Source organism: Rhinopithecus bieti, unplaced genomic scaffold (assembly GCF_001698545.2).
Source record: "Rhinopithecus bieti isolate Rb0 unplaced genomic scaffold, ASM169854v2 scaffold_11488, whole genome shotgun sequence".
Lineage (NCBI taxonomy): Eukaryota > Metazoa > Chordata > Mammalia > Primates > Cercopithecidae > Rhinopithecus > Rhinopithecus bieti.
This window is the reverse complement of record NW_016806879.1, coordinates 37,367-55,140: the sequence shown is the minus strand read 5'-3', so window position 1 is coordinate 55,140 and position 17,774 is coordinate 37,367. Positions and strand designations below refer to the sequence as shown.

General features: G+C 51.0%; 2 protein-coding genes across 2 annotated transcripts; both read right to left on the bottom strand.

The window, feature by feature from the left end:
* Positions 1-32: 32 nt before the first annotated feature.
* TMEM223 (transmembrane protein 223) lies at positions 33-1,677 on the bottom strand. The gene is made up of 2 exons (XM_017878343.1): positions 1,310-1,677; positions 33-649 (listed from the first exon to the last, which is right to left on the bottom strand). Exons 1-2 carry the CDS (start codon positions 1,623-1,625, stop codon positions 357-359), a joined length of 609 nt encoding a protein of 202 aa, XP_017733832.1. The 5' UTR covers positions 1,626-1,677; the 3' UTR covers positions 33-356.
* Positions 1,678-1,759: 82 nt separating this feature from the next.
* NXF1 (nuclear RNA export factor 1) lies at positions 1,760-17,765 on the bottom strand. The gene is made up of 22 exons (XM_017878339.1): positions 17,147-17,765; positions 16,287-16,832; positions 14,770-14,956; positions 14,396-14,549; positions 12,329-12,412; positions 12,057-12,161; positions 11,847-11,927; positions 11,668-11,737; positions 11,437-11,525; positions 11,202-11,309; positions 10,488-10,597; positions 8,639-8,675; positions 7,439-7,507; positions 7,303-7,358; positions 6,588-6,695; positions 6,414-6,472; positions 6,188-6,303; positions 6,022-6,064; positions 5,135-5,207; positions 4,448-4,630; positions 2,224-2,284; positions 1,760-2,101 (listed from the first exon to the last, which is right to left on the bottom strand). Exons 2-22 carry the CDS (start codon positions 16,312-16,314, stop codon positions 2,063-2,065), a joined length of 1,860 nt encoding a protein of 619 aa, XP_017733828.1. The 5' UTR covers positions 16,315-16,832; positions 17,147-17,765; the 3' UTR covers positions 1,760-2,062.
* Positions 17,766-17,774: the final 9 nt, after the last annotated feature.

Genomic DNA, 17,774 nt, shown 5'->3' with positions numbered 1-17,774 from the left:
GGAGGAAGGAGTGAAGGCTAAGCAGACATGGATTGAAACTTAGAGGTACTGTTAGGCAGCTGCCCTAGGGATGACTGCTCCTTTATTTGTTGTTAATGAATCTTAACCTCCTTGTGTGACCCTGGTGGTTACTCCATTCTAAGATTGGCTTTTTTTTTTTTTTTTTTTTTTTTTTGTAAATACAGACAAGGTCTCACTATGTTGCCCAGGCTGGTCTCAAACTCCTGGGCTCCAGCAGTCCTGCCTTACCCTCCCAAAGTGCTGGGATTACAACAGGTGTGAACCAACACACCTGGCTCCCCAAGGTTCCGTTTCTATCCTCCTGTTGGAGAGGTGAGTGACTTGAGGTCGTTTCTTCACAAGCTCCGGTAGGCACCCACAGTATTGTCAAAGAGTTTTGTGTTAGGGAAGTGTCCAGCTTTGTCCAAGAGGAAGTAGAAGCGTCGGCCTTTGACTTTCAGAGGTAGCATGGCAGGGACTTCATCCCGGTGGGCCATGCAAGATACCTGCTTCAAAGGAACTGTGAAATGGGCCCACAAGCCAAAAGGGGCATGAGTGGTGAGGGTCACCTGCTGCCCTCCAGCTCGAAGCACCACTGAGCGCACGGACCGGAGAGAGAAGAGAAGACCAGCACCGAGTATGAGGGCTCCTGCAGGAAGGGCAGAGATTGGGGTGAGGGGTTTTCACTGTACATCTAAGTACCGACTTTTCCAGTGCCCTCTGAATAAGAAATCTTGGGGATGAAAGTAATATTTACTGAGCTTGAGACTGAGTTTCGCTCTGTCGCTCAGGCTGGAGTGCAGTACTGAGCTCTTACACACCCCAATCCTGTTATTCCTCCCAACAACTTTTGTAGACATTTAATGGGAGGACGAAGAGCTTTAAGGACCTTGCTCAAGGTCGCAGAGTAAAGGGGAGACCTCAGCCTAGATTATGACAGGGCACGGCGCTCGGGGACACACGTGTTTCGCTTTTTTTTTCTTCTGAGACCGGAATGCGACTGAGCCGGAGTGCAGTGGCGTGATCTCGGCTCACTGCAACCTCTGCCTCCCGGGTTCAATTGATTCTCCTGCCTCAGCCTCCCGCGTAGCTGGGACTACAGGCGCATGCCACCGCGCTCAGCTAAATTTTTCTATTTTTAGTAGAGACGGGGTTTCATGGTGTTAGCCAGGATGGTCTCAAGGTCCTGACCTAGTGATCCGCCCGCCTCCGGCCTCCCAGCATATGAGCCACCACGCCCGGCCAGTGTTTCGAATTTCTGTAGGGTTAAGCCCGCCCACCACTCTTGTATAGGGAGCCCACGTCTTACCAATGGTGCCGCAGCCGACGGCCAGACCATAGCGCCAGAGAGCGGAGCGCAGGTCGAAGGGGCCGCGGTTTGGGACCTCCGCATCCAGAGGCTTCACCGGGACCGGGGGCCGGGACACGGCTACCACAGCCAGGGAGGCCCAGAAGACGCCCTGCCCCGCGCAGAACAGCCCGAGGATGGTGAAGAAGCGGCCCCGATGATGCTCAAAGAGCAACACATCCCGTTGCAGCGTCGCGCCTTGCAGGGGCCGGGGCGTGGGCAGGGGTCGCAGCACAGTAAGCAGCCCAGTGGGCCACCGCCTCCAAGGCACCGCCATGGCCAGCCGACTTCCGGGGTGGGACTTCCTGTCGCGGAGCCGCCTTCCGCCCTCCCTGGGCGCCCCCGCTAGAAGGCCCGCCCTCCCGCTCAGGGCTGGGAGGAGACAACCAATCCAGAACGCAGAACACAAAATACAACATCACTCTTTATATTAAAAAGTAAGGAGGTCCTGGGGTTAAGTACACAAAGCACCTAAGTCCTTCGGGTAGTTTAGTGTCAGTTCTACAAAGTAAGCTTTGGCTTCCGGGCATCAGTGAGGTTCAATCTTCTGAAGGCTTCCAGGGCAGGCGAGGAGAGGGATCAGGCAGCCCTCCCTCCCTCGGTCACAGTCACGGGGCGGCCTAGGGCCACACAGGAGGAGATGACAGACGACAACCAGACGGTAATATCCAAGGACTATTTACAGGGGGAGCTGCTTCTGGGGCATGACTACAATCACTTCATGAATGCCACTTCTGGGATCTCGCCCTTGGCCTGGAGAAAAATGAAGGTCAGTAGAGGCAGGTCTACCATCCCCACTCAGCAACCCCGGCTAACCTGACCTCCGGAAGGCCCAGAGATCCTAGTCTTTTTGTTACTGTATTTGCAGACCTTACCTTGAGATGAGTGAAGGCCTGGGCAGATCTGGTGTAGTCCCAGTTGTTGTCCTGAAGGCACCTGGAGTGGAAGAACAGGCAGCTCTGTAAGAACTCTGACCCCTAAATGCCAGTTGGAAGTCCATTCCATAAAAGCACCCAAGTTTGCCAACAAACATGTACATTCTTATACATCCTTGCACTATTTATACAAATGAGAAATTAGTAAAAGTCCAAATATTCTACCAATAGCTTATCAAAGATAAGGAATAATAAATAGCTGTCAAGAAGCCCAAGATAGTTTTTACAGTGGTAGGGAAAGATGTTCATGGTGTAAGTAAAGAAACTAAGTTGCAGAACAGTATATGAAAAGGAACTTCCATTTGCCTTTAACATTTTTTTTTTTTTTTAGACGCAGTCTCACTGCTGCCCAGGCTGGAGTGCAATGGCGCAATCTCGGCTCACTGCAACCTCTGCCTCCCAGGTTCAAGTCATTCTCCTGCCTCAGTCTCCCGAGTAGCTGGGAGTACAGGTGCCACCATCATGCCCAGCTAATTTTTGTATTTTTAGTAGAGACGGATTTCACTATGTTAGCCAGGCTGATCTCGAACTCCTGACCTCGTGATCCGCCCACCTCGGCCTCCCAAAGTGCTGGGATTACAGGCGTGAGCCACTGCGCCCGGCAACCTTTAAAAATCTTTATGCTAATTTATGCACAGGTAAATTTTTTGTAGACTATCAGGGTTTTTTGGTTTTTTGTTTTTGAGACGGAGTCTTGCTCTGTCACCAGGCTGCAGTGCAGTGGCACGATCTCGGCTCACTGCAACCTCTGCCTGCCGGGTTCAAGCAATTCTCCTGCCTCAGCCTCCCGAGTAGTTGGGACTACAGGCATGGACCACCAAGCCCCACTAATTTTTGTATTTTTAGTAGAGACGAGGTTTCACCATGTTGTCCAGGATGGTCTTGATCTCCTGACCTCATGACATGCATGCCTCAGCCTCCCAAAGTGCTGGGATTACAAATGTGAGCCACCTCGCCTGGCCAACTATTAGGTTTTTTTAAGCAGCCAAAAGTTTTGCCTTTTGAAATTTCAGGAACCCAGGCATGGTAACTCACACCTATAACCCCAGCACTTTGGGAGGCCTAGGTGGGCAACATGGCAAAACCCCATCTCCACAAAGAAATACAGAAAAATCGGCCGGGCGCGGTGGCTCAAGCCTGTAATCCCAGCACTTTGGGAGGCCGAGACGGGTGGATCACGAGGTCAGGAGATCGAGACCATCCTGGCCTACACGGTGAAACCCCGTCCCTACTAAAATACAAAAAACTAGCCGGGCGAGATGGCGGGCGCCTGTAGTCCCAGCTACTCGGGAGGCTGAGGCAGGAGAATGGCGTAAACCCAGGAGGCGGAGCTTGCAGTGAGCCGAGATCCGGCCACTGCACTCCAGCCTGGGCGACAGAGCAACACTCCGTCTCAAAAAAAAAAAAAAAAAAAAAAACAGAAAAATCAGTCAGGTGCTGTGGCCTATGCCTGTAATCCCAGCTACTCAGGTTACTCAGGTACCTGAGGTGGGAGAATGACCTGAGCCCTAGCAGTTGAGGCTGCAGTGAGCTGTGATCACACCACTGTACTCCAGCCTGGGTATCACAGTGAGACCCTGTCTCAAAACAAACAAGCAAATAAAAATCTGGCTGGGCGCAGTGCCTCATGCCTGTAATCCCAGCACTTTGGGAGGCCACGGTGGGCAGATCACGAGGTCAGGAGTTCGAGATCAGCCTGGCCAACATGGTGAAACCCCGTCTCTACCAAAAAAAAAAAAAAAAAAAATACAAAAAATTAGCCAGGCATGGTGGCATGTGCCTGTAATCCCAGCTACTTGGGAGGCTGAGGCGGGAGAATTGCTTGAGCCTGGGAGGCAGAGGTTGTAATGAGCCAAGATCGCACCACTGCACTACAGCCTGGGAACAGAGCAGGACTCCATCTCAAAAAGAAAAAAAAAAAAAAGGTGGCACATGCCTGTAGGCCCAGCTACTCTGGAGGCTGAGGTGGGAGGATAGCTTGTGCTCAGCAGTTAGAGGCTACAGTGAGTTATGATCACCACTACACCCCAGCCTGGATGACAGAGCAAGAACTTGTCTCTATAAAGAAAACAAAAACACACACACAAAAAACCATCGGGAGCTCTCATTATTTACTACTGGCCCTACTTCAGTTCACCCCATCCTACACATGCCCAGTACTCACTTCTGGGACCACTCGAGGTTCATGCCAGACTGGGTAGAGAACGCTTGCAACATTTCCTGCTGCTCTGGAGAGAGGGTGGGCACTGGGCTGGAGGAAGGCGTGGGTGCAGGCATAGCGAAGGCTCTTTGGATCTCTTCAGAACTGGCATTCCGCACAAATAGCTCGTCGTTTACAATACATAGCCTTGAGGACAAAGAGCACTTAAAAAGCTAGACAGATAGATAACGTCATCCTCCCAACATCATTCCTACTCTCTGATTCTTTCAATATCCACAAGGTTCCCCCCTCCCACTCTTAGCTATTGTTACCTTTTATCATTTATCCCCTCCCATGGAATCAATGTTTGGAAGGATTATCTACCAAACACACTAGAGTTCTCCCAACCCATGGACAGTTCTTAGCTCTTTTATTCATCCTTACGACAAACTTAGGAAGTGAATATTGTTAAATGAATTTTCAGATGAGGCAGCAGCCTACTTGCTGGAAGTAGTGGAGCCAGGGTGAAAACCCAGACGGTACAATTCCAGAGCCAAGCTATTAACTAACTGGCTCTTAACTGCTATGTGAGCTTTCTCTGATTTCCTGTTGCCTTTCTGAAATCACCCCAAAGACTGACTCTACCTTCCAATCACCACACTGTTGGCCATGATTAGGACTGGTATCCAACGTGAAAAGCAGAATACTTACCCTGAATTGCTAGCAGGAACAGCAATGAACGTCCGGGTGAAGGCTCGCAAAGAATCCCGGGACTTTCCATCCACTGCAATGAGAACAGCAACGACACCTTAGGGTCACTAGTGCTTTATGTTTACAAACGGCTTCTTGAATCACGGTCTTCTTTGATACAAAGAATCCTAGCGGGTCAGAGAGGGATGATTAAGTATGTAAGGGTATGAGGGAAGCAGAGGTGGGCTGAAGGGTCAGGTCAGAAAGGACAATAGTAATAACTACGGCCGGGCGTGGTGTCTCATGCTTATAATCCCAGCACTTTGAGAGGCCAAGGCAGGTGGATCCCGTCCAACATGGCGAAACCCCGTCTGTACTAAAAATACAAAAATTAGCTGGGCGTGGTGGTGCGCGCCTATAGTCCCAGCTACTTGGGAGGCTGAGGCAGGAGAACCAGTTGAACCCAGGAGGCGGAGGTCGCAGTGAACCAAGACTGCGTCACTGCACTCCAGCCTGGTGACAGAGTACGACTCCGTCTCAAAAAAAAGTAATTACTTGTAAGTCACTTCAGTTACTTCCTATAGCACCACTATGAGATGGCTATTACTTAACCCCAACTTACAAATAAAGAATCTGTCTTAGAGGTAATGTTACTTGTCCACAGCCCCACACAACCAAAACTGGGATGGAAACTAAGAACTGCCTGACTCCAAAGTCCTCCTAATCCCCAGGCTTTTCCCATATCCAGAAAGGACAGGTGGAGAACTAGGCTTGGCTTGGGTTCAGAATGGGAGAAGGCACTCAAAAAGAAAATGGGAGAGAAAGTAGCTGGGAAGCTAAGAGTGCTGAGGAAAATTCCAGCTGGGGGTGGGACCATGCTACAAACTCAGGACTCCAAAGATTCTTACCTTCCTTGAAGACTCCATTGACAGAAAAACACAGCAGTGTGCTCTGAAAGAGAGGCAGCATCGGGTACAATGTACACTTCTCAGAGCCTGAGTGCCCCCCCTTGTCTATGAAATGCCACCCCCACCCCAATTTTAGGCTTCTGTCAGGGCACCAACAGGAGCTTACTGTCTGGGCGCTTATGTCTACGACGAAGGAATTGACGTCATGCTGGGTTTTGGGCAACTCGTTGAGGAAGGCAACAACGTTGAGACGCGTGTGCTTCAGCAGCCGGAACCGCAAGGCTGTGGGTGGAGGAGAAAGCTCAGTGGTGCTGCCACACACCCCTGAGTTCTATGACTGATTCCTTCCCATGCCCTTTTCCCATCGTATTTTGTTCATATCACACACTTACTAGGGTCTTTAAGCTTCTTCACATTTCTGCTATCCTTGAAATACTCTGCCAAGCTGCTTCTGGGGGAATAAGAGGAATGGACGTGGTGTTCAGAGCAGTGCTGCCAGCAGGTGCTGCCTTGTATCTGCTGGGAAACCCAGTGGTCCCGGGGAGATTCTGGGATGTGATACTCACCGGGCAGGGTTCTGAGGAATGAAAGGAATGCTCAGGGAACAGCAGGCCCCATCATGGTAGGCATCCAGGAGCCCTTGCCGATCTCCAGAGTCATAAATTGCATAGTACCTATGGGAAAATCAAAAGAGAAAGTATGGACTATGTGGTCTAGAGCCATAAAAGGACCCAGTAGCTCCCAAGAGTGAGTTGTGGCCGGGCATGGAGGCTCATGTCTGTAATCCCAGCACTTTGGGAGGCTGAGGTGGATGAACAGCTTTTGCCCAGGAGTTCAAGACCAGCCTGGGCAACATGGCGAAACCCTGTCTCTACTAAAAATACAAACAAAGAGGCGCGGTGGCTCATGCCTCTAATCCCAACACTTTGGGAGGATAAGGCTGGCGGATCATGAGGTCAGGAGTTGGAGACTAGCCTGGCCAACACAATGAAACCCCGTCTCTATGAAAAATACAAAAATTAGCCAGGTGTGGTGGCACACGCCTGTAGTCCCATCTACTGGGGAGGCTGAGGCAGGAGAATCACTTGAACCCTGGGAGGCAGAGGTTGCAGTGAGCCAAGATCACACCATTGCACTCCAGCCTGGGTGACAGAGTGAGACACTGTCCAAAAAACAAACAAACAAATAAAAAAAAACAAGAGTGCGGCTGAGGTGTACCTGGGTCTGCCCACCTTTCCCTGCCAACCCCGGGGTGGGGAGAGGGGGCCCTGGGATACTTACTGTTGTAGGAAGTGCAGGACCAGACTCTTCAAGTTTTCTGTTCCAAAATAGCTTCCCTGAAATCAAACAAGATACTAGGAACATGGAAGTAGTATTCTCTCCATACATAAAGTCTTACTCAGTCCATGCTTCCTACCTTGCAGGGCGGTAACGTTGTGGGGGCTTCAACATCAAAGGCAATTGGCGGGGGTAGCTCATGGCCATCCTGTGGAAAGGAAGTAAAAGTTGACAGTGTAGACTGGGCAGTGGCTCACACCTGTGATCCCAGAACTTTGGGAGGCCGAGGCAGGCAGATGGCTTGAGCCCAGGAGTTTTAGACCAGCCTGGACAACATGGCAAAACCCATCTCTACAAAAAAAAAAAAACAAAAATTAGCTGGGCATGGTGGTGTGTGCCTGTAGTCCCAGCTATTTGGGAGGCTGAAGGGGGAGGATCACTTGAGCCTGGCAGGCGAAGGTTGCAGTAAACTACGATTGTGCCACTGCACTCCAGCCTGGATGACAGAGCGAGACCCTGTCTCAAAAAACAAAAAAGAAAGTTGACAGTTTAAACCAGAGAGAAAAAGGCTGGATGCATAAGTAGACTAAAGAACTGAGAGAGAAGGATCAGAAGTCACGTATAAAAGCATCATGAAAAGTATCCAGGAATCTAGGCTGGGCGCAGTGGCTCACGCCTGTAATCCCAGCACACTGGGAGGCCAAGGTGGATGGATTAGTTGAGGTCAGGAGTTCAAGACCATCCTGGCCAACATGGTGAAACCCCCGTCTCTACTAAAAATACACAAAGAAATTAGCCGGGCGTTGTGGCACATGCATGTCATCCCAGCTACTCGGGAGACTGAGGCAGGAGAATTGCTTGAACCCAGAAGGCGGAGGTTGCGGTGAGTCTAGATTGCACCACTGCACTCTGGATAACAGAGCAAGACTCCATCAAAAAAAAAAAAAAAAAAAAGGGCCCGGCAAGGTGGCTCACGCCTATAATCCCAGCACTTTGGGAGGCCAAGGTGGATGGATCACCTGAGGTGAGGAGTTTGAGGCCAGCCTGGCCAACATGGTAAAACCCTGTCTCTACTAAAAATACAAAAATTAGCCAGGCATGGTAGCACGTGCCTGTAATCCCAGCTACTCAGGCTCAGTAAGCTGTGGCAGGAGAATTGCTTGAACCTGGGAGGCGGAGGTTGCGGTGGGCTGAGATCGCGCCGTTGCACTCCAACCTGGGCGACAAGAGTGAAACTCCGCCTCAAAAAAAAAATAAATAAAAAGAAAAGAAAACTATCCAGGAATCCTTGTGAGTGGGAGACACTGTGCTTGTTAGAATGAAAAAATTATGGACTTACCAGGCGTAGTAACTTGGGAAATCGTTCGCGAATGGCGCTGTCAAGAACGGGACAGAAGTGAGTGATGCTTCAGAGCCACCGTGCCTCCTGGGCTGCTCTAGGAGCAAATATACCAAACCCGAGGGACAGCCCATCCCATCCTGCTCATCCCTCCACTCCCTCCCAGCCTGTGCTCAGGGAAAAATGGCCCCACTCCCCACCTGACCCGGGGCACCCAGACATGGACTGCCTTGAAGGCTGTCTCTTTTCTCTCTGCCTGACCCTGAGTGTCAAGGAGCAGTACTCCAAGCCTAGGCTTTAAGCCCAGGACCTCTTTCCCCTCCCTGCCCCCCTTACCTTCCACCTACTCACCTGTGCAGCCCCGGGAGGAGGGAATGGGGTGGGAGCCCAGGGGCTCCGCTGCCTCACCAGGTATCCATCAGTTCTGCCAGGTCTGGCCTTGGCCAAGACCCAAACACACCACAGGGATGGCACAGGATGTTGGGGCAGGGAGATGAGCAGGTGGGGCTCAGGAAGAGGAGAAGCCAAGGAGTAAGAAAGGAGAGGAAAAGGAGGAAAAAGAGAAAAAGGCAAGATGGGGCAGGGGCAAGGGAGAGATGAGGAGGTATAGGAGACAGAGAAGAAAAAGAAAGAGAAAGCAAAGAAAAACGGAAAAGAACTACAAGGCAAAAAAGCATCTAGAAAAATGAGGGAAAAAAGGGAGAAACTGACACAGCCCTTTCTTTCAGCTGCCCCATCCCTGTGGTCCAAGGTAGAAATGAGAAACAAATCCTTGCTGTGGTGAGTGGGCACTTGCTGTTGGCCAGGTCTCTGTCAGCTACCTGGGTCCCGATCTGAACTGGGCGTGGGGAGCAAAGCAGCCATGGGGGCAGGAGACCTCCCTCAGAAGGTGTGAGGGTTCAGGCCCTTGCAGGATTGTGGGGGTGAGGGTCCATGCCCCACCTCTGTTGCCCCCAAGTTATCTCCTGATGGCCCCTCTGCGACTGTGCCTGTCTTAGGTTGTTCCTTCCCTGAGGAATCTTACCCGTCTCTGGCTAACCAGCCATCCACCGGGGCCAAACAGGGTGACGTGCAGTGTGTGAGTGAGGGAGAGGCAGCGCCCCCGAGGGGGTCAGTTCTCTGTCTCCTTAGTAGCCTATGCCCCCGTGGCCTCCACGCCCAGCACCTGCCTTGGGATTCCCTCGCCTGCTGGCGGGGCCCCAGCTCTGATCACGTCTTCGGGAACCCAGGTTTCTTCTTCAGGGAGAGCCCAGCTCACAGCACTGGGCAAGATAGACAGATTGCATGCCACCAGCCCCTAGGAGGCCTCAACCTCAGCATGGGCAGGAATGCCCAGGCAACAACCCTGGGCAAGTGGATCCTGAGAAAAGGGTCCCTCTTCCCGCAAGGGCAAGAGGGACCATCACAATACAAAGGACGGAAGGCCCATCTCAGTAAGGAAGTCCCAGGTAGGGAGGGCTTCCTCAGCCCACAGACACCAGGCTCTTGGTATAAGGCAACCCCATCTATAGGGTATGTACAAAATACCCTCTGGTCAGAGTAGAAAGGAGAGATGCCTTTCCTGGAACAACAGGGTAGGGAGATTCTAGAAAAGGTTGTGTTCAGGAAGAAAGAGAAAAGCCACAGACCCAGCAAACAGATAGTCAGGTCAGAAGAGAAGAGAAAGGATCTCAGGACAAAGCTGGAAGACATAGACAGACCAAAGTGGGGAGCACGTGATCCTCCCAAAGGACAGGTGGTTCCAGCTCAGGGCTGCACATCTCCGCAGACGGGCCCTGGTCAGGATGCATTAGCTCAGCCTCCCAGGGGGTGAAGGTCCCCAGGAGGGGAGACACAGGCTACAACTGACCTGATGTAGGTGGACTGGTCTCGGAAGGTGTCACACAAGGAGTTTCCGTCGAGCCAGAGCTCTTCTAGTTTCAGCCCCTTTATCTTGTCCAACTCCCGCTCAGACTTCAACTGCAAATGGTAGAAGGAAAAAAGGGAGGAGACCCTGGTGAAGACAGCCAGCTGGATCCCCATACCCCCAGCCCCTATGCTTAGCTCTGAAATCTTCTTTTTTAATCTCTTAAAATTTTCTTTTTTTGGGGGGGGACAGGGTCTCACTCTGTCACCCAAGTTCAGTGCTGTGGCATGATCATAGTTCACTGCAGCCTCAAACTCGTGGACTCAAGAGATCCTCCCACCTCAGACTCCTGGGTATCTAGGACTACAGGCATATGACATCATGCTTGACTAATTTATTTTTTAAATTAAAAAAATTTTTTTGAAACAGGTTGCTCAGGCTAGAATGCAACGGCGCAATCATAACTCACTGCAGCCTTGAACTCCTGCGCTCCAGCAACCCTCCCACCTCAGCCCCCAGGAGCAGCTTGGACTACAGGCATGCGAACTCCTAGCCTTAAGTGATCCTCCTGCCCTGGCCTCTCAAAGTGTTAGGATTACAGTCGCAAACCAGCACATCTGGCCCAAGTTTTCTCTCTTGCCTCTTGCCATCACCGGACAAACTCTCTACACCCTCTACCCATCCCTTCAAAAATATAGCCGAGCGATCAATTCTCACTTCATTTCCAGAAAGGTTTAGGATCTTCAGGTTGGGCGCCTTCTGAACAATGCTAGACATGTCATCCAGCCTGTATAGCCTGTTGTTGCTCAAGTTCAAGGACAACAGCTGTGAGGAGAAAGGAGTTTAGAGGAAGCACCACCACCAAGTGGATCAGAGACGAATCTGCCCTCCAGCCACATCCTATCTAACCCACCCTGCTTCCTCATGCCTAATACTGGGCCAAAGGCCTTACCTCAGGGATGTTCTCTTCAATGATCCTCAGGGTAGCTGCCATACAGCTTCTGCGATTCAGGACAACATCAATGTTTTGGGCCACCAAATCTTCAGGAAGCAGAAGGGAAGGAAAGGAAAGGCTGAAGGGCTTGCCCAGGGCAGCATTAGCAGTAAAACATCCTCAAACTTTCCCTCCCTGACAGATTCCACCTTGTCACCACCTATCTGAGAACTACTGCTGTCAACCAACCTGGGTCTGAACGGAGGCCCTTGAGGTCAAGGGCTTGTTGGGAGCCATCGTATCGTTTGCTCATGATCAGCTACAGAGGTAAAAGAAGGGTTTAGTGGTCACTGGGGTGGTATGAGTGGGGTGGGGTTGTGAGAAGTGGTAAGACTGGGTTGGAAACATCTAATTTGAGCCTGCCTCACCTTTAGCTGTTCTACTTGTTCTGGCTTCAGTTCATTCAGTATAGTGTGGGGTGGAGCAGAAGAGTTGATGATGATAGATATCTGGAGGGAAGACACAAAGGGCACAGAAAACTCGAGAGAAGCCTAAGCCGCAAGACCTCAGACCAAGACCCAGTCCCTGCTCTGAGCACCAACTTCCACCTCCAGCCAAGCCAGGCCCTTTAAACACACCCTTCGGTTCTCCCGATCCAAAATCTTATAGTTGACAGCCTTCAATGCAGAGGCAGTGCTGGCGTCCTCAACGAAGAACTGGGCCCGTGTATTCTCATAGTGAAACTGCAAGAGGAAACAGGAGCATTACACTGGGAGTCCAGAGACCCTTGGGGAGGGGCATTACACTGGGAGTCCAGAGACCCTTGGGGAGGGGCATTACACTGGGAGTCCAGCTTGCCCCTTCACCATCCCGGATGCCTGGCCAGCCAGCCACTCAGGCCTTGTCTTACCTCAATAGGGGTGAAGGGCACACTGCACTTGCTCTGAATCATGCTCAGGAGCCATGCCTTATCATATTTTCTGCCATAAGGAATCTAGCAATGAGAGAAAGATAAAAGAAGGGAACGATAAGTAAGGCTGAATAGCAGACCCAATACAATCCCTTCTATACCTTCTACCAAACTTTAAAAGACTACCTAAAGAAAGGACCAGTACCAGCTTTTCTACTTGAGACATACATAGATTCTTTAACTTCCTTTCTGTCTACTTACACTTGCTATATTCTTTTTTTTTTTTTTTTTAGACAAAGCGTCGCTCTTGTTGCCCAGTCTAGAGTGCAATGGCACGATCTCAGCTCACCGCAACCTCCGCCTCCCAGGTTCAAGCGATTCTCCTGCCTCAGCCTCCCGAGTAGCTGGGATTACAGGCACGCCTGACTAATTATTTGTATTTTTAGTAGAGATGGGGTTTCACCACGTTGGTCAGACTGGTCTCGAACTCCTGACCTCAGGTGATCCACCCGCCTCGGCCTCCCAAAGTGCTGGGATTACAGGCATGAGACACCACACCTGGCCAACACTTGCTATATTTTCTTAGTAACAGGGCCTCACTCTGTAACTCAGGCTGGAGTGCAGTGGTGCGATCATAACTCACTGCAGCCTTCATCTCTTGGGCTCAAGCAATCCTCCTGTCTTAGTCTTCTGGAATAGCCAGGACTACAGGCATGCACCACCATGCCCGGCTAATTTTAAAATTTTCTGTAGAGAAGGGGTCTTGCTGTATTTCCCAGACTGGTCTCGAACTCCCAGCCTCAAGTGATCCTCCACCTCGGCCTCTCAAACTGCTGGCATTACAGGCATGCGCCACTGTACCCAGTCCACTTATGCTTATAATCCCTCCAAAAAAAAAATCAATTTTTTTTGATTCTAAAAGTTCCAAGATATTATTTACACCTTGCCTGCCCCTCAGAGAACTCCAGGGACTCCAAGCCCCATACTCAGCCTGAGCCAAATGAAGACATCCAGAGGAATTACTCCTTCCACAACCACAGTTTTCATATTTCTCTTCCACCCCTTCTCTGAACCTGCTCTAAGGTGTTGGAAGATACTGATTCCTAGGAGAAAAGATAGATACTTGACTGTGGCATAATCAGCTAACAAGAATAATTTTTGGGCTGGGTGTGCTGGCTCATGCCTATAATCCCAGCACTTTGGGAGGCCAAGGCGGGCGGATCATGAGGTCAGGAGTTCAAGACCAGCCTGGCCAATACAGTGAAACCTCGTCTCTACTTAAAACATAAAAATTAGCCGGGCATGGTGGTGGGTGTCTGTAGTCCCAGCTACTCGGGAGGCTGAAGCAGAAGAATCGCTTGAACCCAGGAGGCGGAGGTTGTAGTGAGCTGAGATCACGCCACCACACTCCAGCCTGGGTGACAGAGCAAGACTCCATTTAAANGTCAGGAGTTCAAGACCAGCCTGGCCAATACAGTGAAACCTCGTCTCTACTTAAAACATAAAAATTAGCCGGGCATGGTGGTGGGTGTCTGTAGTCCCAGCTACTCGGGAGGCTGAAGCAGAAGAATCGCTTGAACCCAGGAGGCGGAGGTTGTAGTGAGCTGAGATCACGCCACCACACTCCAGCCTGGGTGACAGAGCAAGACTCCATTTAAAAAAAAAAAAAAAAAAAAGGGCCGGGTGCGGTGGCTCAAGCCTGTAATCCCAGCACTTTGGGAGGCCGAGACGGGCGGATCACGAGGTCAGGAGATCGAGACCATACTGGCTAACACGGTGAAACCCCGTCTCTACTAAAAGTACAAAAAACTAGCCGGGCGAGGTAGCGGGCGCCTATAGTCCCAGCTACTCGGGAGGCTGAAGCAGAAGAATCGCTTCAACCCAGGAGGCGGAGCTTGCAATGAGCTGAGATCCGGCCACCACACTCCAGCCTGGGCGACAGAGCAAGACTCCATCTAAAAAAAAAAAAAAAAAAAAGAATAATTTTTGTGGAATAAAATTAAACATCTCCACTCTGAACATGGCCTCCTATCTCTACTGTACCATCTACTTTCTCAAAGTACTTACTGTAATCTTGAACCAGTTCTTTGAGGTCCCATCCTGGCTGGTGCCAGCCCCTCCTCTCTCTGGAGGAGCTCTGTCTCTCCGCACAGTAACATGAATGCGATCTCGATCATGCCAAGTATCACCCCGACGGTTAGGTCGGGTGGTATAGGGGTTGCTGTGGGTAAACAGAGAATAAAATGACCACAAATGCTAGGAAAGTCTTCTCAAAGACCTTCCTGCACTGTGTTGGTGGGACTAAACTAAGATTGTTCAATCACTAAGCTAGTCCTGGCATTTCTCACTATAACAGGTAGGAAGGGAAATGACATGGACAGTAAAAGGGCCATATAATCTCATGAGCCACTAAATTCAAACCAGACCAACTGGTCACTTACTATCGTACTCGGGGACCATCCTGGGCATCACTCATTGCCACATCTCCATCATCTTCCTCCAGGCGGGAAGACCGAATACCAGAACCGCCTCTTCCAGACCTACGGTTTCCTTCACCATATTTCCACCGGAAGGGACCCCGGCCTTTTTTCTTTCTTTGAGGGAAATTAACGCGTTCATCATCATGTTCTGGAGTTAGAAACAGGAACACAAATTAGAAGTAACTGGTCCGGCTTGGTGTGGCAATCATAGTTTCTACTCTGAACTATTGGAAGAGATACACACTAACTACACAGGCCATCTCCATGCAAACTCCGCTACCTGTCCACAGGAAAGAACCCTCTCTGTGGGAGGTCAGCATCAAGGAAAAGTTATTGGAAATCTGTGTAGGACTTTTGAAAAATGAAGTAGAAACTGGAATTAGAAGCAGAATGTATAAATGTGAGACCCAAAAGTGTAAGTGAACACAAATCAGACCTCTGAAAGCCACCTGAAATCTGCCACTCAGTACTTTGTCTATACAGTACAGATGCCAGTTAAAAATATGATCAGTTTAAGGATCCTCTAAAAATTCTCCTTGTTCTCAAATTGCCACTTTGAAGTTTTCTGAGGAGCTCTTCGATTCCTTGGCCAGAAACGCCCTTTAACTCGGGAGACAATTTCTAGACTCAGGCTCTAGTGGTAGTGCCAGGCTAGGGTGCTTAACCAGGGACCCTGGAATCCAGGAATATGATCTGATTCATGCTGTGTAGGACTAGCGTCTTAAAAAGGGTCCCTAACTCCCAAAAGAGATCTGCCTAATACCGAGCACTCTGTAAACAATGAATCTCAACAAATGACCCTAGGAAAAAAGAACACGGAAGGCGCAGCTAACATTCACTGAGAACTGTTCTCCAGTACCGGCCACTATGCTTCAGGCACTTGATAGGAATGATCTCATCCCCCCCCCCACGCCCCCCCCTTAAGAAATACTGTTGTATTCCACTTTAAAGGGGTGGAAGAGGAGAGTTTTAAATTCACGGTTTCAACCTCCACCATGCACTCCTAACTACTACAAAGAACTAACACCCAGTGTAGTGTTCAGACTGGAACATCCAGTTGATGTGTAAGTCTCGAATATTAAGCCAAAGCCCAGGCCCGAGGGTTCAAGACAGACTGGACGCAGCAAAAAATAGGGCACCAGGGCAGCCCACGAGTAGGGCACTAACTCACATTAAAGGAAGAGTCAGGCCGCCAAACCGAACTGACAGGCATCAACCACCCACAAAGTTCAAAGGAATCCCGTCCCCTACCCCAAGCCACCCGCTCCGAGCCGCAAGTCCCCCAACACCAGGATTCCAGGAGGAATCCAGGAGTCAACAACTCGGTAATCCACCTCGAGTGCCCCCGACCCCCCGCGCGCCGCTCCCCGCGGACGCCGGGCCCCTGGCGGCCTCACGCCCCGGGGGCTGAGGCCTAGGCCGGCGCCGCCCACCCGCGCCCCAGATAGCCGGTTCCCGACCCGAGGACCAGCACTGACCGCTGTACGACTTCCCCTCGTCCGCCATGCCACAGCGAAGAGCAAGGGCGGGCTCAAGCGCTGGCCGCTACGCCGGCAAACGACCGAACGCCAAAGCGCTCACGACCGAAGCGTCCCTACGCCAGGCGCCACCGCATTTATATAGCAAAGCACGTCGCGCGCAGCTGACGTCCTAGGCTGGGGGCGGTGCCGCCGCCCGGAGAAAGCGTGACCCCCTGCGCGTGCGCAAACTTAAGGCCGTCGTGCGAGGGGCGGGACCTGACCCTCCGCGCCCCGCCCAAGGCCTGAGCTTGCTGAACCCGTGCTGGTAGCTAGCAGGTCCCCGCATCTTTTCCTCTGTCCGCTGACGCTGCCCTGGCAGCTTCAGAGTTAGTGCTAGAGCACAGTGCTGCCGCTGCAGCCCAGAACTCAGCGGGGAACGGGGCCGTACCAAGGGCTTCCGAGGAATGGAGACCGCGCCTCCAGGTGGGAGTGATGGCTCAGACCCCTACCGGCATCTAGCCAGTGTTTCAGCTCGGCTCCTTGTCTGTGCCTCGCTTTCTTCGCCTATAAGATGGATTAACAAATCACGAAGTTGAGAATTAGAATGTGAGCTCGAACGTTGACTAATTAATGGCTTTTTTTTCCTCGAGGGCTTGACTCGGCAGGTATTATGGCTGGCACATAGTAAAAATTCAACATATATTTGTGAAATAAATGAATTTCTATTCTATGAATTTCCCCCACCCCGCCCTGAGTTGCTGAGTCAAATGAGACGACATCTGTCAGGGGTTTGCCGAGCACTGTCTTCACAGACCTTCCATCAATGGCGTCCCCTGTTAGAAACCCATCGTATCAACGGGGCAGACAGTGCAGCTCACCAGCAGTGGCAACTTGCTGGAGATGCCGAGGAGGAGATTTTAAAATATCAGGGCCTTGGGCTCTCCTAGACCCCCAAAAGCACCATCACCAGCCCCTGATTGATTGTTGTCTCTATAGCTTCAGCTTCCTTTGGAATGTATGAGACAGGGGCACTCGAGTGTCCTCAGAATGTGGTTGCGAGTCTTGGTCAGGAAGAACAAAGCACATTAATCTCTCTGGACGGTGGGTATTTTGGGCAGGTGTCTCCTCCATTCTCTGTGACTGGCTTTGATTTGGTGAAGTGCTTGGAGGGAATCAAAAGCCTCAACTGGAGTTGGGAACAAATTCTTCACCTTCCACTCCTGGCAGCAGGCAGAGCTTCTGCCTTGCTTAGCTCAAGGAAGAATTAAGGCCAAATAGTTGGGAGGATACAGATGAAATAGGTCCAAACACCGCTTGAGATGGTCCTGGAAGCTGCCAACAATCAGGGACCCCCTCTGGGATCCTGCTTCCGTGTGAAAGGAAGTTTCCACGCTAATCAAGTGTTGCAACACTTGGTTCTCCCCTGCCTAGAGGCAGCTGTGTGTCAGAGCCCAAAATAGCCTGCCTCAGCAGTGATACCTGGCAGAGCCATTAGCCCAACCCTTT

Excerpts from the sequence above, each read along its gene's own strand:
- TMEM223 (XM_017878343.1), bottom strand. The coding sequence starts at position 1,625 with ATGGCGGTGCCTTGGAGGCGGTGGCCCACTGGGCTGCTTACTGTGCTG. Across the intron at positions 650-1,309 it reads CGTCGGCTGCGGCACCATTG|GAGCCCTCATACTCGGTGCT; the intron begins GTAAGACGTGGG and ends CCCTTCCTGCAG.
- NXF1 (XM_017878339.1), bottom strand. The coding sequence starts at position 16,314 with ATGGCGGACGAGGGGAAGTCGTACAGCG. Across the intron at positions 7,508-8,638 it reads TTCCCAAGTTACTACGCCTG|GATGGCCATGAGCTACCCCC; the intron begins GTAAGTCCATAA and ends TCCTTTCCACAG. Across the intron at positions 6,304-6,413 it reads GAAGAAGCTTAAAGACCCTA|CCTTGCGGTTCCGGCTGCTG; the intron begins GTAAGTGTGTGA and ends CTCCACCCACAG.